Source organism: Lytechinus variegatus, chromosome 3 (genome assembly GCF_018143015.1).
Source record: "Lytechinus variegatus isolate NC3 chromosome 3, Lvar_3.0, whole genome shotgun sequence".
Lineage (NCBI taxonomy): Eukaryota > Metazoa > Echinodermata > Echinoidea > Temnopleuroida > Toxopneustidae > Lytechinus > Lytechinus variegatus.
Window position 1 is genome coordinate 30,122,375 of NC_054742.1, and position 22,831 is coordinate 30,145,205.

Genomic DNA, 22,831 nt, shown 5'->3' on the forward strand with positions numbered 1-22,831 from the left:
AATAAGATCAGTATAGGACTATACATCAAGACAAATGCCAATATTCTGGAGTCAGGTTTAATCTAAGTCTGATATCAAATTGTTGTCCTTTGTGATTCAAATCATTAACAGTAGAGCTTCAGCTCATTTGAAACCAAAATCATTCATAACTGTCTACAAATGAAAAATAAGACAGGCATCTTCACCAATGAGGAAAGACCATAGTAAACACAGGCACATACAAGTTTTTCATCCCAAAATTTTAGCAAATACTCATAGTCCAATAAAATGACCTTCAAAATACACAAGGTCATGCATAGAGGTAGTTGAAGCAAAATTTAATAAAGGTATCATATAAAAAAATTTAGGGAGCAACGATAGTACTAAAGGATGTTGAGCATAAAGTAATGTCAGCAGGTTATAATAATTATGATTTTGACCTTTTAAATATGAGATGGTAAACTATATACTAGTAACATTAAAAAGGTAATGTTCAATATTCTGATAATTACCCTATTTTAAACATAAGTTCTCATGTTAAGAAGAGCAACATTGGTAGATTCATCACCAGGCAACATCATAGAAGTAAATTTAATGCAGGAAATATACATTAAAGAAAAGAATTAAAACAAATGGATGAATGAACATGCACTACCTTGGCAGAGCATGGAACAAAAGATTCCTCTGTAGCCTTCTGCACATGAACAACTACCATCAACATGGCTACAGTTACCACCATTTTGGCATTCACATCTCTCAGAGCATCCAACACCGTAGGTCCCCTCCGCACACTGACTCTCACAAGTAGCTCCCATGAATCCGGCCGAGCATGTGCACACTCCAGTGATGTGATTGCACGATCCACCGTTGCGACAGAGACAAGGTGACTGACAGCTGATTCCGTAGGTCCCTCTTGGACATGGCTGGTCACATGATTCGCCCTGCCATCCAGTTGCACACTTACATGTTCCTATCAAAAAGAGATGGATAAGGTAAGAAGTAGGTTTAATTGATATGGTCTCTTTAGGTAAAAGGACATTTTTACTCAGAGATTGAAGAACTAAACATACTAATTAACCCTTGATATTACACATGGGTGGCGATTCCAGGAAGGCACATTGCTCCCTTGAATTTTTTTTACCATAGCAGCCTATGGGAGGGGTCATTCCATCCCCCTGGGGGAAACAAAAATTATAAATCATCAGAGATATCATTATAATTATTTCAATTACAATTGTATTGATAATGATAAAAATAATAAAAATCATAAGCTTATATTATATGCAGAATATAATTACATTTTTTTCTACCTTGAAATTAACCTAGACGTATGATTGTTATGATTGTTCACATAATCTCGGAACCACCTGATTATTTATGGGATATATCCCATCGTCCTCCACTCCCTTGGTCTATGCCCCTGGGTTCCTCTCATATGTAAATTAAAAATCTCATATTCTCTGTAGATGATCACGTCTTTGTCTTAGCACTTTCTATAAAATGGACCTGGTACAAGTCATCATTTTAGAGGTTTCCTGATAATCATGTTAATGTTAAGTCTAAATAGTGGGGTTTGCTTTGAGAACTGTGTTGTTCAAAAAAAAATGGAGCGCCTCTGGCAATCTCGCTTGGATTATGTGATTCAATACAGCAGCAGTGATGACTTTGAAACTATAAAATAATTATAAAAAAACACCATTCATATAATGATATAATACTATGTTGATTGGCCTATATGACATTTGTCCTTGATCATGTGACATGAGAATTTTCAGTGATACGACCACCCCTATGACCACATTTCATAAACTATATTCAAAATTATGATGGCAATTCAACAAACACCCTCAACATGGCCAAAGTTCATTGACCTAAAATGGCCTTTGACCTTGGTCATATGACCTGAAACTCACACAGGATGTTCAGTGATACTTGATTACTCGTATGTTCAAGTTTTATGATCTAGATCTATAAACTTTAAAAGTTATGTTAATTCAACAAATACCCCTAATCTGGCAACAGTTCATTGATCCTAAATGATCTTTGACCTCAGTCATGTGACCTGAAACTTACAGGGGATGTTCAGTGATACTTGATTACTCTATGTCCAAGTTTCATGAACCAAGTCCATATATTTTGAAAGTTATGATGACATTTCCAACAGACACTCCCAAAATGGCAAAAGTTCATTGACCCTAAATGACCTTTGACCTTGGTCATGTGACGTGACACTCAAGCATGATATTCAGTATTTTCATTACCCTTATGTCCGAATTTCATGGACTAGGTTCATATAATTTCTAAGTTATGATGACACTTCAAAAACTTAGCCTTAGGTTAAGATGTTGATTCCCCCAACATGGTCTAAGTTCATTGACCCTAAATGACCTTTGACCTTGGTCATGTGACCTGAAACTCAGGCAAGATGTTCAGTAATACTGGATTAACCTTATGTACATGTTTTAATGAACCAGGTCCATATACTTTCTAAGTTATGATGTCATTTCAAAAACTTAACCTTTGGTTAAGAATTCAATGCCGTCAGAAAAGCAGCGCCTATAGTTCGCTCTGCTATGCAGGCGAGACAAAAACAGAAATTTGCACATTTATATTAATTGACTGGAAAACAGAAGTGTTGGTGTTGATAAGCTCATCCAAATTATAGCTTGAAATGGAAATAAGACAGGGAAGAATTCATAAACTTGTACAAGTGTAAGTGTTTGCAGTACAAAGTTCATCACATATTAGATTTCATTTGGAAGACTATTTTGTAAACAATCGTACTCACCATTTATAGGTTCACATAAGCCACCATTTTCACAGGAACATCGATTGAAGCAATTCAGTCCATAAAAATTAGGATCACAAGTCTCATTGCAGTAAGGTCCTTGAAGTCCAACATCACAAGTACATAGTCCTATATCATATCAAGAAAATTTGAAGAGAGCATTGAATTAGCACTGTCCTGAACAGAATAGCAAAAAGTACTAAATGTACTTCATTTCTATCATTTGATGATCTTAACAGATGTTTATGAATGTATCCATTCTCAAAGACTAAATTCTGGAAGAAAGATTTTTAAAGTTCACCTAAGTACTAGAAAAAATCTTTGTGAGGCATTATGTACAAAAACATCATTACAAAATTTTAAATGACATACCATGAAAATAATTTGCTTCATATTGCCTGCAAAAAATAAACTGAAAAGGATAAATTTCTTCAACACGAATGGCCGTTGCAAAAGCCCTTAATTTATATACCTGTAAATCGATCACACGATCCTCCGCCAGCACAATCACATTGATGTTGGCATCCTGGACCATGAAATCCAGCCGGACATGGTGTTTCACACTGGATGCCAGTCCACCCGGTTCCGCAAATGCAGGATCCATTTATTGCCTGGCATGTACCGCCATGAGAGCAAGAGCATCGAAGACTGCAATCTGCATCATCAGTTGAACAAAAGATCATTTGTAATGGACTAAGCTACGTCATGTAAAAAACATAGATAGGCCTATTAAAAATTTAAGTAGGATGCCTAAAAATGTTTTTTAAATTATCAAACACTGATAGTCTGTGTTGGATGATGGTGAAAAATTTAATGACTCTTCTTAACATCAATAACAACATTAATAGCATCAAGGAAATAAACATATATTTAATACTGATAGGTGGTGATAATGGAGGTCAGTTAAATCATGGAGGTGGAAGGGAAAGAGAAGAGGAAAAAGGAGGGCAAGATAGTAGGTGGTGTAGGTGGTGGTGTAGGAGAAGGGAGAAAATGAAGGGGAACCGAGGAGGAGAGGATTAATGACAGGGAGAAGCACAATCAGGAGGAGATAAAGATAATACTTTTTAGGTTTTCTTATAACTTATTGTATACCAAACTTAATGGTAAGTATACCTGGTCCATATGTTCCTGGTGGACAACTTTCATTACAAATTGAACCTGTCCATCCAGGCTTGCAACTACAAAGCCCATTAGCAGGGTCACATGACTGAGTAGTATCATTCTGACAAAGACAAGAGAATGAGCAGTTGGCACCATATGTCCCTTCTGGGCAGGTTTCATTGCAGTCCACTCCTGAAAAATATATAATAAATAAATAAAGTAAAAAATACAACTAAATAATGATGATGATAAAATAGAAATAGTAATGAAAACAATGATAATTGATACTTCTACTAATAATAACAGTAATGATAATAATATACCTGGACTTATAAAACACTTTTTTCCAGATATAAAGTGCAATTTGTATATACCAGCTTTAGCTCGATCTATCGCTTCTTTGGCAGCCCTCACTGCATTCAAGGAATTACCTGACCTAGGTGTTTCACTATCAACTTGTGAACTAGATCGAGAGCAGGTCAGGGTGGGGGGGCAGTCAAATATATTGCTGTACACATGCTTAACCCCCCCAAAAAAAATTAAAGGGTAACTTTTTTCTTCAATGTTGGACGCAGGCCACGCACACTCATTAAGGGTATCAAATACACAGATTTTCACAAAAAAGGGTGGTTTTGAAAGACTGGTCAATGGTTATAATCGTGGGGTCAAATGTATTTTTGGTATTTTTTTCCAAAGCTTTTTTTCCAACACTAGCCAAACATGTTTAGGTATGTTCCCTCCCTCAAGCTTTCTCCCTCAGGCTTTTTCCTCCTCATATTTCTGACTAAGTGAACTGCTTCTTTCCGATCTAACTGCACTGCCGGCGGGGGAGGGGGGGGGATGCAATACCCATGAATATAGTTTTGTCTATTTATAAGCTTATTGCTAATTAGCAATTAGTATACAAAAATTGTTTAGGGGTCATACTCTGGCGACATCCTGTTAAGTGACCAAAGTGTGTAAATAAAGACCGCGATAAACTTGTTTAGGGGGTTATTTTCCAGACAGAGAAAAAAAACTTTTTAGGGATGTTTGGAAATAATTTAGTCACACACATGCATGTATACGGCAATACATTTGACTTTAAAATTCTTCATGTCAATATGACCATGGACGTACCTCCATGATATGACGGACCAAAATCATAGACAATACCAAACTTGATTGAGAGCTTACTCCGTGAAACAAGGTTGGCTGTGTTGACCTCAAAATGGTTCGTCTCTCATACACCTGGGAAGCAGCAGGACTCTGTTTTTTTTTATATGTCAATTTTTTTTTAAAACAAGCACTAAATGTAACAAGTGGAATGTTTCTGGTGGTCTCACTGCATCGTGCAATTCAATATAGCAGTAGTGCTGACTTTGAAAACTACTATAAAATAATTATTCACAAAAAACACCATTCATATAATGATAAAATACTACGTTCATTGACATTTGACCTTGATCATGTGACCTAAAACTTGTCAGTGATACTACATCCACATTTTATACACTGTATCTATAAACTTTCAATTAAAAGTTATGACAGCAATCTAATAATTACCTCTAAGATGGCCAAAGTTCAATGACCTTAAATGACCTTTAAACTTTGGTCATGTGACCTGAAACTAACATGAGATGTTCAGTAATACTTGATGACTCTTATGTCTAAGTTTTATGAACTAGACCAATATACTTACAGAGTTATGATGGTAATTCAACAGATACCCCCATTATGTCCAAATTAAAGGGGAATCCAACCCAAATAAAAACTTGTTTTTATAAGGAAAAGAAAAATCAGACAAGTTGATAGCTGAAAGTTTGAACAATATTAGACAAACAACAAGAAAGTTAAGAATTTTTAAAAGTTGTAAATATTGGTAATCACTATACCCATGGAGACTTCAAATTGGCCACATATGGGATGTCATAGTGATGTAAGGCAAGGACTACTCTTCCATGTACTCCAATACATATTATGGCTAAATTGTCATTTTTCCCAAAAGTTTTATTTCAAATTACATTTTTCTTTCATGAGGACATAAAACAATATACTATCTGGGTTATATTTAGATTACTGCCCCAGGGGAATGGGTACTTAGGAGAAAACCACAAATCCCTGATAATAAAGTACATGGCCTATGGGAAAGTTGTCCTTGCCCCTTGTCATAATTTACTTACCCAGTTGCCAATTTGAAATCTACAAAGTATTAGTGATCTCAATTTTAAAACAGCAATATCTTTCTTATTGCTGGTCCGATTTCTATTAAACTTTCACCATTCTAGTATATATTTTTCTCCTTCCCAACACACCATTTTATGGCCAAGGCTGGATTCCCCTTTAAGTTCATTGACCTTTGACCTTAATCATTTGGCATGAAATGCGCACAGGATGTTCAGTGATACTTGATTACTCTTATGTCCAAGTTTTATGAACTAGACCAAAAAAGTTTCAGTTATGATGGTAATTCAACAAATATCCCCCACTTGACCAAAGTCCATTGACCTTAAATGACCTTTGACCTTGGCCATGTGATGTGAAACTCAAGCAGGATGTTTTAAAGTAATACTTGATTAACCCTATGTCCAAGTTTCCTGAACTAGGTCCATATATTTTCTAAGTTATGATATTTCCAAAACTGGCTAAGGTCAAGATTTTGATGTTGACTCCCCCAACATGGTCTAAGTTCATTGACCCTAATGACCTTTGACCTTAATCATGTGACATGAAACTCAGAAAGGATGTTCAGTGATACTTGATTACTCTTTTTCCCAGGTTCATCAGATTCATAAACGTTCAAAGTTATGAGTGTAATTCAACAGACACCCCCAATTTGGCCAAAGTTCATTGACCCTATATGACCTTTGACCTTAATCATGTGACTTGAAACTCAAGCAGGATGTTTAGTAATACTTGATTAACCTTATGGCCAAGTTTCATGAACTAAGTCCATATACTTTCTAATAACCTAACCTTCGGTTAAGATTTTTGGTGTTGACGATCCCGCCGCCGCACAGTGGGCCGGGGCGAAACAAAAGTGTGCCAAGTCATTTTGGGCAATTTCAGATTTTTAATTTTTGTCAAGCCCAGTTGAAAGGCAACACTTTGAAGAATACTTCAGCAAAATATTTCATTCGTAATTGCATAAAGGTTGTCAATTTCCTGCCTCAAATCTTAAAATGTGACCCTATTCATTGACCCTATATGACCTTTGACCTTAATCATGTGACTTGAAACTCAAGCAGGATGTTTAGTAATACTTGATTAACCTTATGGCCAAGTTTCATGAACTAAGTCCATATACTTTCTAATAACCTAACCTTCGGTTAAGATTTTTGGTGTTGACGATCCCGCCGCCGCACAGTGGGCCGGGGCGAAACAAAAGTGTGCCAAGTCATTTTGGGCAATTTCAGATTTTTAATTTTTGTCAAGCCCAGTTGAAAGGCAACACTTTGAAGAATACTTCAGCAAAATATTTCATTCGTAATTGCATAAAGGTTGTCAATTTCCTGCCTCAAATCTTAAAATGTGACCCTTTCGTTTGAAAGGGTTCAATGTAGATAAAGAACACCTTTCAGGTTTATAGGATAATTTTTCCTCGAAAAGGGCTGATAATCCATGTGTTTTGCATTTACATTAGAAACGTTTGGATTTCCGTCTAAATTCTATCAGCATAATTTTCCCCGATGTCTAGGCTTTAAGTCGATTTAACCCGTTTTTATGCAAGAGCCGATTTTACTTAACACATCATTGGGTATATGGTATACCATTCACTATACTAATCATACCATTAGAGGCACATACCACTGAGACCCCACTTGGTATATGGTATACCATTCATCATATCAATCATACCATTCATAGGCATATATATACCACTTAGACACAATTGGATACCACTGCATTAGACACCATTGGGTATATGGCATACCATTCACAATACCAATCATACCATTAAGAGGCACGTACCACCAAGACACCATTGGATACCACCGATACACTATTTGGTATATTATGGTATACCATTCACCATACAATCATACCCCCGGGGGGGGGGGCACTCAGTATATAATGCATAGTGGGTATGTGCCGCGGAGGGGACCCCCATTTTCACACTCAAATTTCCGTTCCAAGGCATAGCATTTTTGCCTTGTTGAGAAAAAGAACAAAGAAAGCCGCTCCAAGGCATAGCATTTTCTTCTTATCGAGAAAAAAGAAGAGAGAAATCCGCTCCAAAGCTTCGCATATTTTTCGTTACGCCGCTCCGATCGCATTGAATGAGCCGCAATTTTGGTGAAAAGCGGCCGCAGAGCTCCCCGGCGGAGGCCGCGCTAGCTGCATCATGCACGCATGACCGTTCCATAGGGATGCATACGCACTCACACGCTGGCGATCCGTTCCAAGGACCCCCGTTTTCACAAACATTTGTCGTTCCGAAGCCCGTTCCGAGGACCCTCCTTTTTAGAGTAAGCCCGCTCCAAGGCCCCCGTTTTTTGTCTCGCCCGCGGCACACACCCACCACTTTTTTGGTCGAGTGCCCCCCCCCCCCGGGATCATACCATGGCATGGGGCACATTAAGAAAGTACCATATACCATTCACGTACCATTTACCATTAATTAACCATTCAACCATGATTCAACTACCATTCACCACCATTCAGATACCATTGACGAGTTTTATAAGGGAAATCTCCTAATTCTACATCCAAATTTTCCTTGGTAGGTATAATTCTTTTATCAGTCATCTTTACCCATCCGCCCTGGTGAACAGGTGCATTCCCCGGTGATATGATGACATGGACCATCACCGGCACAAGAGCAATTCTGACTACAGTTCTGGCCGAATGTACCCGACGGACATGCCAGCTCGCATCGAGAACCGACGAAACCAGGGCCGCAGGAGCAGTTTCCAGGCGCCGTACAAACTCCATGCCCTTCAATGCATACAGGATCACATAGGGCTGTAAATATAACCAAAAGAGAATGAAAGGTGTATATGGTATAGTACTCGACCGATCAAAATACCGACAGCGCAGAGGCAGCGCGCCGAGGGGGAGGGGGGGGGGGGTAAGAGGAGGTTGGCAAAACAACTAGTCGGTGGCGGTGGAGCACAGGCGGCATGGCCGGCCCAGCGCCCCCCCCCCCCCTCATTTGGGATTGGAAAGCATATCAAATGTCCCCTGCGTTCGACAGAAAAGTGAGAAAAAAAGTTAAAGGAGGGAGGGGGAACCCGGGAGGGGGAATTAATACATACTACCAGTTGATGACTACGCGTGCGGGTCACTTACATTGCCAAGTGGACACCATGCGCGACCAAAAAACACGTAAAAAGGATGTCTTTTTCAAGATAGGGCACGTTACGTACGTAACGTAATGAGGGTGTTAAAAACACTAAAATAATGAAAAAAGAGTATCCAGAAGGAAAAAACCAGTTCCACTGGACCAGTTAGACCAGTAGAATTTTAACTGGTAACTCTGGAAATTGGAACATCGGTTTACTGGTCTAACTTGTTTCTGGAGTTTGTTACTGGTCTCACTGGTCTTCAAACTGGTATCCACCTCTAGCTGGTAATATTGGTGTTAATGCACTGGTCTGACTGGTCTCCAGTTGATTTTTACTGGTCCATTTAAAATTCAACCGGCCCAGTAAAAATCTACTGGAAACCATTTATTGGACCAGTAACACCAATTTGATGAAAAACAATTTAACTAGCTGGTATGACTACTTTCTGTGTCGTACCTAGGATTTTCCGGGGGGGGGGGCAAATTCGTCCGCTAAAAATAGGTCTTCAACCGCAACTAAAAGTACATTTCGGACCAGCATGAAAGGATGACAGATTTGACAATAATGACCAACTTAACTGAACCTTAAAATGTTAAACAATTGTAATTCCAGTTCAGGGAGAAATAAAGCTTTTTTTTCACAGGATAATGAGGAGAAATTAGATAATATTATACAATTAATGCACATTTATGAGTGTGTTATGACGATGCAGCACACTCGAGGGTATTTACAATTATGCGAAAGCAAGAGGCGCTTGCGCCGAGTGCTTTTGCATAATATTGTGAATGCCCGAGAGTTGCTCGCATCGTCACTAACATCACGAATCTTAAAATGTGCATTAATTGTTTTATAAAACGGGTCGGCAAAATGAATTTTTCATGGAAATCTTGTTCAAATCCCTCCAACTTGTGTACGATCGCACAGACAAAGAGATCACAAGACTGTCAATTATGACATCACAGGCGTATCTACTATGCGCGCCTAAATAAGCGCATCAAAATCCTAGCCAGCCGGCCTTACTGAACGCGTATCAGTTTTTACGTGCTATTATATTGGAACCAACGAACGTAGAGGGCAGCAACACACAAGCGTGTTGCTCTAAGGAAGGTCAACTCGATACGCGCATGCAACTGAGCTGCGCGCATATTTTATTGTTCATGACAATGAAATCAAATGCCGATCAAATACAACAACAAATTAGTAGTGATCAAGAAACGAATATGAAAGAATATGACTACAACGATATCAAAGATAACATTAAAAAATATGTTGAGGGATATACATAAATATGAAAACATACTTTGATATTTAAAACTTTACAAATGCAAGTTTCAGGAAACTAAAATCATTACCAAATCGGTGATTGTTGTTATCAGCGATTTCACCAGACGGCTGAATTAGGTGATTTGCGCCGAGACGATTTTGTGACCACTCGCAAAGCATTTCGGGATTGAATATGTCCCCCTTATTTTCTCTGGGCTCTTCGCTGAACCCATCATCATTCTATCCTTAAGCTACATTATGCTCCGTCGTCTGCTTAGATTTCAACCCCCTAGTCTAGCACTGGTACTTGTTCTGCTAGGCGTCGATCAGCATTTATCTGCAGTCCATATAGGCCGTGACTCATTTATTTATTAGAGCAGGCAGCAATGCCAATGGGTATTAAAAAAAATAATTCACGTATCTACCAATAGTATATTATCATTTCTTTTCACCATTGTCCCCAAAACTTATAAATTTAGAAATACATTCCAATCAGTAATAAGTGAAGTCCACATCTAACCTAGATCTTGATCATGTTGATCGATAGACCAAAAGCTTCAGTCTCTGTATTTTGGTTGCTCTGCTGAACTGCGCTGGCTCACTCACCGATGGAGATTATAGTAAAATGTCAGAAATTGTTGAATAAATCCCCAGAAACGACGGTTATTCCTGTCTAGTTGATCGATAGACCCAAGTCTAAAGATCTAACTTTATTTGTCTAACTAGACAAATGCTCTGACCAGTCTCGATCTGTTTGTTGAAGATGTTGTTCCACACTGGATATCTAAGTAGATCTAGAATATATATAGATCTAGCACGACTAGTCTATGCAACAATAAAAAAATACTAAAATAATAATAAACTCAAAACAGATGAATTCCACATTGTCTTTTTTAGTATAGGACGCCTAAATCATTTGAGGGTTGGTCCATGCAAGCTAAGTTTGGTTCAATTAAGGCCAGCCTGCATGGGCTAGCCGCTAGGAGGTTATGATTTTTTTAGTCCGTACGTTAAATGCCTACAGGGTAAAATCTAGATCTAGAAGATTTAATGGTTGACAAGTTACCGTTAGGCCTTACCGTTAGGCATGAGAATTAAAATTCAGTTAGATAATGCATAAAAATAAAATCACGACGAGCTTAGTCACTTTGCTCTTTCACTTTCGAAATTTTTCCCCCCAAAAAATACGCGTTCTGCCAGCCAAGCTTAGGCCATGCAGGCCCAGGAAAATTTACCAATTCTTGCAATATGGCAAACAAATTATGTAAAAGTCTTTGATTGCACAGAATCAATGGTCAAATTAAGATATGGATGCTGTCTATCAAATCTACTTTCTGCCCAAAATCATAAATTAAGATGGTGTATAATATCCAGCTCCCATTTCTTCTAGTCTAGGCCTAGATCTAAGTATAACTAAGGTTAAGTCTAACGCAAAACGATGATGGCACTCTGCAAACGATGTAACATTGCAATCAATTTCCCAGAATTGGCTGATTTTTCTTAAAAATTATTGAAGAAAACCAGGGAAAATGTGAATAGGTTTAATTTTATTCAAGCTTTGATTTGGCTTTGGAAGTTTGGTTGCTCAATGATTTTCGACGCGACGCGACGCCTGGCTGTGCAGCTCAGCTGCAGCGCAGCCAATGCAATGCATCCGATGCATGGGGGTTTTTTTCGCCGTCCATAGTCTCGGACTCGAAGTTGAAATTTATACCCGGATTTCGGGGTTTAGGCGCCTTGTATTAAGATTTATAGACTTAAAAGTCAAATGCAAATTAAAATTTGAAATCTGACCTTGAACAATCATCGTTGATAAACTTCAGCCCTGAAGCGATTGCACTTCAAATCAGACCAGGCAAATTAGACGTCATTGTGTATGTTGCTAGAAGATCTATGACGAGTCGACTGAAGCCCCAGCGCATCATTAACGTTACTAGTAGCTACGCGACCGGCCCAGACTCGGCGCACCCAGGCCAGAAAAATGACCTCGATTATTACGATGGTTGTCTATGCATTTATTAGTGGTGCAGCGAAATTCAGCAGAGGAAAATAAGAGATAAGAGGTATCCTCGTCATAGACTTAATATTCCAAAATGAGAAAAAATGTCAATATCATGATTATTTAAGCTAAATAATTTCTTTAAAAATAAAAGTAATATTTTTAATATTTCTAGCTAGAATAACCGACGTAATAATTGTTCATTAAAAATATTTAAAATTAACAAATGAAAAAAAATCAACTCGACAAATTTCCGAAAAGTCCCCCTTATTTTTTAGACTGGTCACAAAATTCGAGCGGAGTTGACCTTCCTTAGAGCAACACGCTTGTGTGTTGCTGCCCTCTACGTTCGTTGATTGGAACTAAACTAATGCTGCACAAAATATGCACAGTGCTGCACAAAATATGCACAGTGCTGCACAAAAAATGCACAGTGCTGCACGAAAAATGCACGACTGGAAGGTTGCGCATAATTAAAGCATGACTTGAATACGCACTCACCATTGGCTACATTCTTGAACCCGTTTTATAATAACTAATATTTCATAATAATAAAATACAAAAGGAATAGTGAGTAATGTCATCAGTTCCCTCATTTGCATACCGACCGGAATGTGCAACTGTCTTGTGAAATTAAGCGAAATTTTTAAATGTCATAACTTTCTTATTTTACATCCGATTTTGATGAAATTTTCAGTGTTATGCTTGTTGGATTTTTCTATTTTTATTCACATCAACTTTTTGTAGGGGTGGACTTGTACTTTAAATAAGCGCCTCCATGACAAAAAAAGCTCACTAAATGTCCAGTTTTCAGGTCTGAATGTACAAAAAAGAAATTGCGCTCCCATCGTCTACCCGTAACACTACGAACAGTTCTTAAAATAACCTTGTCAGGTCAGCTATACACATTTAAGTTCAAGCTCGAATCGAAGCCCAATAATAATCCCTTTCTTCTAGTGTTACAACCGATAATCCACACTTCTCCCTGTGCAACACGGACGGACTTTATGACAGTCGGAAGAGACTTTTGAGCCCGTCGCAAAACACTCTCCTGTGATGCAAGTTGTGTGGCATAAGGGTTTTTTTAAGTTTCGCATCCGCAACGGAAATATTCAATCTGCGTTTCGTGTGCAAAATTATAAATCCGATTTAGGACGAGCTTCTGAGCCACATTTGGTTCCTCCCAGAGCTCGAGGGGCCGCCCGGCGGAGGCAGCTCGATCGGGGGCAGTTTCCATTTCGGGGGAAAGTAAAAAAATAATGCTCATCACATTACGTGCTAGATTGCTTGCAGTTTGTGTGGGAGCATATCAATTTGTTGTGTACAAAAAACGCTCCTTTTATAAGGCATAGAAATGGGACGTTTAACGCACATGCACAGTCACTATACTAATACGCGCCGCTGTCTAGTCTTCGCATCGTGCAGGCAGTCTACGTGTATAGTGGCGGGCTGCTACATTACGGTGCAGGGGTGTTCAACTTACATATCGTGAGCGCACTCAGCTGCGTGTTTTCACTTCTTCTCCTAGCTTTCTCTCCTTTTCTTGTCATTTTTCCTCGCATTACTTGTTTTCATAAATTTCCCTCTCACTTTCCTTGTTTTCTCACTCCCTTCAGTTTTGTAACTCTTCTTGATCACTTGCATTCATTGGCACCCCCCCCCCGGTCAAAACTGGTACGGTCCTATATACACTCAAGTCGTCGCTGTACGAATAAATGAAAACGTGCAAAATTCTTCACGCGCTGCGTTGCCTAGCTATGCGTGTGTACTGTGTACACACAATGCCATCGGCTGAACCCGCCAAACTATAGTGACCAATTATTGCAAAAGCTTTTGCAAATGTGAAAAGTGACAGAGGTTTTTTTTATCCAATCAAAATCATTCTTAGGTATTCGCAATCTACAGCATTTTCTGCAAAATGTTTTTTTTTGATAGGGTCTATTGTGACGTATATATTTTTTTTACAACAATGTGAAGTCGCACCAAACGTTTCGTTTCCCGCACTTGCCCATTGGCTCATGTACAAATGGATTTCCAAAATCATCAAGAAAGGTTCCAAAAACCTCAAAAGTGACAGAACTTAATTTGACTAAAATTAAATGAAAATCATATGATGTTCAAGGTGAGAATCTGCTCTATTCTATTCTGTTTTGATAGATCACCTTGTTGACGCGTTTGGGAGATATCTTAGCAAATCCCTCAAAAACGGCGTATTTTCTATTATTCTCCATAGGGAAATAATTTAACACGCTACGCACTGCAAAAAAGGAGCGCAAACAAATTGATATGAGAGCAAAAGAAAAACCCCGCAATTCGGATGGTTTTCAGACGGATATATAGGCCTATTGCATATATGATATGTGTACACGTATGCGAAATGGTTTCGGCTGATGGAGAGGTGATCTGACCATGGATTGCCAGTGATCCACCAATAGTCCCCATTAGATGCAATATATCGTCGATTCGATGGATCAATATCCAATCCTTAATTCAGTAAGTTTTTCCTCACTCAATATATACTCGATTTGTTTGAAAAAGCACTTTCTTATCCATGTCATAATCTACCATATAGGCCTAGCTGAAGAAGAAGAGCCCCGCAGCGGGCTCAGGCGGGCATACGCTGATGACCAGTCGTACATGCATGAAAGCAGGATCTTGGCGAAAGGCATGCATGGTGTCGCATAAAAGAATTTTGCACACGAAAAGCAGATCTATAGGGCCTGTAACACAAAGCTTAGCACTGATTGCAGAACAGTAACGTTCGATTATTTTGACTATAATGTGGAGGTACCGTGGCTGAGTGGTCTAAGGCGCCTGGCTATACATGAAAAAGTCCGGGGTTCGATTCCCCGGCCGCGGCAGCTATGCCCGTGAGTAAGGCATTAGACTGGCATTTAATCTGCAATGTTCTTTTATCCTGCTTTCAAATAAATGGAAATGCTATATGCATTATTGATAACTAGGTGTGAACTTGTTTTTAAAAAATAATGTACAATCAACGTGGAGAAGGTTTACGGTTCACCATGTGTAATATGAAGAAGGGAAGGAAATACCGTGAGGCAGAAAGATTAAAATGGAAAGACGAGATAGGATGAAAAGAGAGAATTAGACGTATTCTTTGAAAGTGAGTGAAGTCCCGTAAAGGACTGTAAACCAGATGAGATGAGCTGGATATGGCTCGAGTAGCATTGGTTTGAGTAGTAGGAGGTTGAAGTGAAGAGAGGTTACTCGAATACTTCTAATTCTCTCATCCTATCTCGTCTTTCCATTTCAATCTTTCTGCCTGTTTTTCCTGCCCTTCCTCATATTACACATGGTGAACCGTAAACCACGACGTTATTAACTCCACCATGCAAACCTACAAAGATCATCTAATGCAATCAATCTTGAAAATCGAGTCTATGATTAATCGTTAACTTTTGTGTTACCGGACCTAATGTCGCGTTCCAGAGGTTTGCGAAACTCGCTATCATCGGTTGTAACAGGGTCTATTCCCGCGAAATCCAGGAAATTCCGGGAAAGGTTTGCTATTTTCCAAGATCATTTCGGGAAGTGATTTGATTTGATTTATTGAATGAAGTGAGACTCCTGAAAATTATCATTTCCAAGAATGATATTTTCTGAATAATATTACGTCAAAATCTATCTCAAAATTGGATTTTTGTAATGAAAATGTCAACATTTTTGTCGTGTCGCTCGCAGTTCTTTTGCCCGATATATACGTCTTTGGTCACATTTCGCCCTCAAAATGTTTGGCTTATTACGGCATTGGGCCCTACTACATGTCATCTTCTTGTGTGTGTAGAAGAGAAATATAACATCTTATGAAAGACAGGAGAACATTTGTAAAATTCCGAGATATTTTGTAAACTAACAGTAACTTCAGAGTAAATTCCAGGAGGTTTCGTTTAGTGAAAAATGGAAGCACTGAACCAACCGTAAATGAAGATCATTCATGTTTTCAATAAGAGATTTGGAGATTTAGCGTCGGAAAATTTCAAACGTGCTTTATGCATAGGCTTCACCATGCCTCCTCGAATCCTGAATTTATTTCCCGCTTCTGTTCTTCTTTTATGACCAGCTTTTTGGACACCTCTTACCATCACACTCACACTTTATCTCTCTCTTTCTCTCATTCTGAAATAAGTGACGCACATACAATCACACAATATCATGGACGGTAGACTATATTCTATGGTTGTTTGACCTATAATTTATTTGAAAATATCCGAACACAATATTAACAATGACTCAAGAGGATCTGCAATAAATATTTATGGTTTCATTTGCAAGTGAAACTTGCGCAAATAAAAGGATAAAGAAACCGAAGAAAAGGACTTAACTTGAGCCAATTGAATCTTCGCTTCCCCCTTTGCGCACACTAACTCAGAAAACATTTTGTCAGACTTTTTTTTACATTGCTTTTTTTTCAGAGAAGGCTACCCTAAATTGTTGTTTTCTGCATAATATCATTTGAGCAAATTATTCAAAAACATTGGTAACAGGGACGATTACTTCATTTTCACGGCCCCCGAAGAAGGGGCAACTGAGCTGAATAGGCCGTTGCATTTTAAAAGGAGCATAATTTTGGGTACGAGAGAGCAGATCTTAATTCGACTCTCCAAATTGAAATTATAACATTGTAGATTTCATATTCAAACTACAACGTATCACTTCCTGTTATTCTGCATATCCGTTTAATGGCACTTTTCTTAAAATGCCTCTATTAGGTCAGTATACCTGGCAACTTAGAGCGCTTCGCGCGCTCACCAATAATATTGACTAAAAAATTTTGCTGGTGGCCCACAGTACGCCACTGGGCCTGGTCCTGAATTGAATTTTACGTGTAAGAAGTACAAGGAACAAGCATTCCGATAAAAAAACACCATTCTTGGTATCTGTGGCATACTGTTCACACGGTTTTAATACAACTAAAAAAATATTTTTACAACTTTAAGAAAAAAAATATTTTCGAGATTACGCTTCTATATCGCTGAGCAATTTTGAAAAAAAAGGTGAGTATGACTTTTTTCTAATAATGGCAGTTTTATCATTTACTAAAAATGCTGACCATATTACATTTTCTGTGTTTTATTCAACTGATGCCATATAATCCTTTTTCGCTTTTTGTTCATTTTACAAATACAAAATGAACAAAAATTTATTTCTAACCTGCACAGATTTATTGAGAAAAAATACATTCCATTCGGTATTGGTGCCACTTTCAGCAGTTATCCAAAGAAACGCCTTCCTCGAGAAAATAAAGATATATAGAAAACATTACAAAAATAATGGTTATGATAAATCATATACGATCATGGTATACACTGTAAAAAAAATATTGGGTAAAATTTTAACCAGCACGTGGGTAATTTTGTGTCCAACCAATTTGGGGCAGTCTTTTACCCAATGCGGGAAGCATATTGTCCAGTAAGGTTAAGAAATAAGCAGCAATTACTTTAGAATGGGCAAATTTTCATCACACTGGATTAATAAACATGATAAAATGCCCATTAGAAATGCCCGATGTTGGTTGGACACATATTTTTATCCAATATTTTTTCAGAGTGCACTGCATGTGAGACTATAGGGTCGATCGGCAGTAAAATAAAAGAAGAATGCGTTGTATTAACTCACAAAATTGTGAATGCCCGCATACGTTTTTTTCCCTCGTGTCAAGAGCAAATAAAGGAAACGTCATCAAACAAAATGATTGCGAGATGAACATGAGCAGATTTCGACTCCATCTCGGAATACAGTCATCCGTAGTATTAATGTTTCGTCTTTTCAATAAGCATGCATTTTGATTTATATGTGACATTCATATATCTTCAGCAATCAGTGAAAAAAAATGCGCGAAGAGTAGGAAATGACAGCTTGCTCTCTTTTGCAATAATGGTGTACCGTGAACCTCGACAAGAAAATAAGGAAATACCACAGAGAAGAAATATAGAAAACAGATGAATGTAACTCTGTCTCATACGGATGATATCAATAGGTACCAGGAAGCGGGTTTGAGGTTTCATGTTTAGCATATAGATTATAACGTCAAGACAGATGAAGAAGAACACAAAACACCACACTGTGGGAAAGGTCAATTATGTAGGCCTACAAACTCTCAAAATTGGTCAAATTTAGTACAGCGATATAGGCCTATTGATTAAAATTTGACAAATCTTGCCAACAGTACAGCATAGTCAAACCATTTGACCAAGTTTGGTCAATATTATTTTATTCATCTGTGTTCCCTACTTACTTGATCACATGTTGGGCAATATTCAATTTTGTCTCACCTGCATAGCGGCGGCGTCGTCAACATTAAAATCTTAACCAATGTTGAGTTTTTGAAATGTCATCATAACTTAGAACGTATACGGACCTAGTTCATGAACCTTGGAAATAAGGTATTCAAGTATTACTGGACATCCTGCCTGAGTTTCAGGTCACATTCCCAAGGTCAGAAGTCATTTAAGGTCAACGAACTTGGCCATTTTGGAGGTATTCGTGGAATTGTCATAACTTCAAATATTTATGAAATCTAGTTCATGAAACTGAACATAAGAACAACCATGTATCCTTAAATATCCTGTACGAGTTTCAGGTCACTTGACCAAGGTCATGGGTCATTTAGGGTCAACGAACTTGGCCAGTTTGAAGGTATTCGTGGAATTGTCATAACTTCAAACATTTATGAAATCTAGATCATGAAACTGAACATAAGAACAACCATGTATCCTTACATATCCTGTACGAGTTTCAGGTCACTTGACCAAGGTCATGGGTCATTTAGGGTCAACGAACTTGGCCATTTTGGAGGTATTCGTGGAATTGTCATAACTTCAAATATTTATGAAATCTAGTTCATGAAACTGAACATAAGAACAACCATGTATCCTTAAATATCCTGTACGAGTTTCAGGTCACTTGACCAAGGTCATGGGTCATTTAGGGTCAACGAACTTGGCCAGTTTGAAGGTATTCGTGGAATTGTCATAACTTCAAACATTTATGAAATCTAGATCATGAAACTGAACATAAGAACAACCATGTATCCTTACATATCCTGTACGAGTTTCAGGTCACTTGACCAAGGTCATGGGTCATTTAGGGTCAACGAACTTGGCCATTTTGGAGGTATTCGTGGAATTGTCATAACTTCAAATATTTATGAAATCTAGTTCATGAAACTGAACATAAGAACAACCATGTATCCTTAAATATCCTGTACGAGTTTCAGGTCACTTGACCAAGGTCATGGGTCATTTAGGGTCAACGAACTTGGCCATTTTGGAGGTATTCGTTGAATTGTCATAACTATAAATATTTATGAAATCTAGTTCATGAAACTGAACATAAGAACAACCATGTATCCTTTAATATCCTGTACGAGTTTCAGGTCACTTGACCAAGGTCATGATGGGTCATTTAGGGTCAACGAAATTGGTAGTGTTGCGGGTATTGTGGGATTGTCATTTAGGGTCAACAAACTTTGGCCATGTTGGAGAATCAATAATTTTAACCAAGGATAAGTTTTTGAAATGTCATCATAACGTAGAAAGTATATGAACCTAGTTCATGAAACTTACACATAAGGGTAATGGTGTATCACTAGAGATCTTGTATGAGTTTCAGGTCACATGACCAAGGTCAAAGGTCACTTAGGGTCAAAGAACTTTGACCATGTTGGGGGTATTTGTGAAAATGTCATCCTAACTTCAATTTTTATGAATCTCGTTCATGAAACTTGAACATAAGAGCAATCAAGTTTCCCTTAAAAATCCCGTGCGAATTTCAGGTTACTAGTCTAAGGTCAAGGGTCATTTAGGGTCAACGAAATTGGTAATGTTGCGGGTATTTTGTGGAATTGTCATCATAACTTTAAAAGTTTATGGATCTATTTCATGAAACTTGGACATGAGCAACCATGTATGATGTATCCCTTAATATCCTGTGCGCGTTTCAGGTACATGACCAAGATCAAAGGTCATTTTGGTCAATGAACTCTGGCCGTGTTGGGGGTATTTGTTGAATTGGCATCATAACTTAGAAAGTTTATGGATCTTGTTCATGAAACCTAGACATGAGGGTAATCTACTATGAATGATTGTTTTGCACATATCTTAGGTCACATGATCATGGTCAAGGGTCATCTTGGGTCAATGGACATATATGAATGTCTTCTTTTCTGAATGATTATTCAATATATAGCTGTTTCAAAGTTAGCACTGCTACTATATCGAATCGTGTAATGCAGGCGAGACTGACATCTGGGTAAATCTATGTATCTACGAGTTAGGCATTTCGAATAATAACAAAACAAATGTGAATATCTATGACTTTTCATGTGCGTGAGATTAAGGCTCAGATTGATTAACTGTGCACAAAGCACATACTGATAATAACATCGGATACTGAAGAGATATCGATATAGCCTTCTAGTGTATCGATATCAATTTTGAAATAGAATGCGCAGAATTAATAAAATAACTAGATTTTAAATTTTCAAAACAATTTTTAGAAATAAATATGGAATAGGTCTTCTTTTGGAAGGATGCACTCCAGGCAGATTTGACGAGACTTGTGATCGTCACACTCTGCACCCAGGGGCCCAGCTAAATATAGGGGGTGTGATTGCCTTGCGATTTTCCATTTTTATCTTCTTTTCTTTTTTAATGTTCGAAGCCCCTCAAAACCATCGTCATAAAGGTAACGTAATAATTTTCTAACTTGAATTATGGGGGTTTTATAAAAATAAATGGCCAAAACCTCTTCTTTTTTAAAATTTTCACCCTTCTTTATTCCTGTTCCTCCTTGTAATTTCTTTTTTTTTCATTATTGGTATACCAATCAATGTCCCTGTTGAACCTGACAACCACAACGATGGTTTTGAGGGGCTTTAAGCATTTAGAAATAATTGTTGTTTTCTTAATAAATTCTAGCACTATACTTTATAATGAATTACAATCATTTTTGTATAAATTCATTTTTTTCCTCCTTTTACGGCAATGCTTCTTCGCTAGTCATGCATTAAAAATGCTATAAATGCCGATTCATCAAAAGTAAATGGGTGATAAATGATATTCTTGATGGGACAGGGATTTCCCTTACTCAGTTGCCAATTTCATACAAAACTGAAAATAGAACCACCGAATCACCAGGCATATTAGATATCCAAGTTTCCGTATAAAAGCCGTGGAACAGGGATGGGGGGGGAGGTCGTCTGCCCCCCCCCCCCCACCTAGTATTAGTAAACCGGTGCAACATAAAATCGCGATTTTATCCATGTTCACCCCCTCCCCCTTCAATTCGTCCATTGAATGGAAAACGCATGTTTGGGAGAATCGTCCGACATTAATTTTTGAAGGTTTTAAAAGTGTTTTGTGTTTGCCATGTTTAATGGCGATAAACAAGATAACAAGAAAAAAAATCTTATAGAGAATCGTTTTTGGTAATCGTCCGATGCTGCAATACTTATGACATGGGGGGGCATGGATATAGAGTGGAAAAGAAAAACAGTTCTGGCATGGATGACATTTGACTTACAAATAACATTAATGCAACACAACGGTCTCGAAAAGGAATGTATAAATGCATCATGGAGTTGATTTGACGTGACATGACAAAGAAAATCGTCATGAGAGTCCTTAAAAATGCGGACAAACCCCACGCAAGACACATTTTTTCTCTAAAATGATTTCAATTTCTTCGCACGCGATGAACTGATAATTCCACAGTCAAATTACTCCTTCTATTTCTTGATATTTTCTCGTGCTTAAATTAATGTTTTATCACACGAAATGATTTCGAAAACACTGTGATATCTGCTCTACAGTTTTTGCAATAATGATCAATCTTTTGAAAAAAGTGTATGCCGCACACTACGCGACCCGACTACGACACGATTTTTTTAAGTGATAAGAAAGTCACTAAAATAAAGTTAAATTTCGTGCTTTTTGGAATAAAATCAGAATTCTATTTTGCTGCAATCTTTAAAGTCGGGGTAAAGTCCAAATCGGCTTCAAGTCGCAGTTGATGATGACGTCATTGCGATTTTCAGTTGCATTTGCATTACATCTTGTACGATGATACTCGAAATGGACTGGAATCTCGAATTAAAGGGATGGTCCTATAGGTGAAAGTATTTGTATCTAAAGAAATAGAATAGAATTCACAGAGCACAATGCTGAACATTTTATCAAAATCGGATAACAAATAACGAAGTTACTGAATTTTGATAGGCATGTCTTTGTGAATATTCATTAGGTGGGCTGATGATGTCATATCTCTATTTGTTCTTTTGTATTTTATTTTATGAAATTAAGCTTATTCAAAAGTTTTGTTCCAAGAACTAAAACAATTGAATTTACATCTGATTAAGTGCATTAGTTTTTTATTGACACAACTTTTTTCATCATAATGGGGGCACATCAT

The 22,831-nt window shown here is 37.8% G+C and overlaps 1 protein-coding gene across 1 annotated transcript in view; it reads right to left on the minus strand.

Annotated features, from left to right (window-relative positions):
* The window catches only part of LOC121410736 (multiple epidermal growth factor-like domains protein 6), a 48,203-nt gene that overhangs the window by 20,567 nt on the left and 4,805 nt on the right, over nucleotides 1-22,831 (minus strand). Inside the window, exons 4-8 of the mRNA XM_041603007.1 lie at nucleotides 8,606-8,815; nucleotides 3,884-4,063; nucleotides 3,240-3,422; nucleotides 2,768-2,896; nucleotides 635-949 (exon numbers count right to left, since the gene is read on the minus strand). Coding sequence (XP_041458941.1) covers nucleotides 635-949; nucleotides 2,768-2,896; nucleotides 3,240-3,422; nucleotides 3,884-4,063; nucleotides 8,606-8,815 — 1,017 coding nt within the window. The remainder of the gene's footprint in view (nucleotides 1-634; nucleotides 950-2,767; nucleotides 2,897-3,239; nucleotides 3,423-3,883; nucleotides 4,064-8,605; nucleotides 8,816-22,831) is intronic.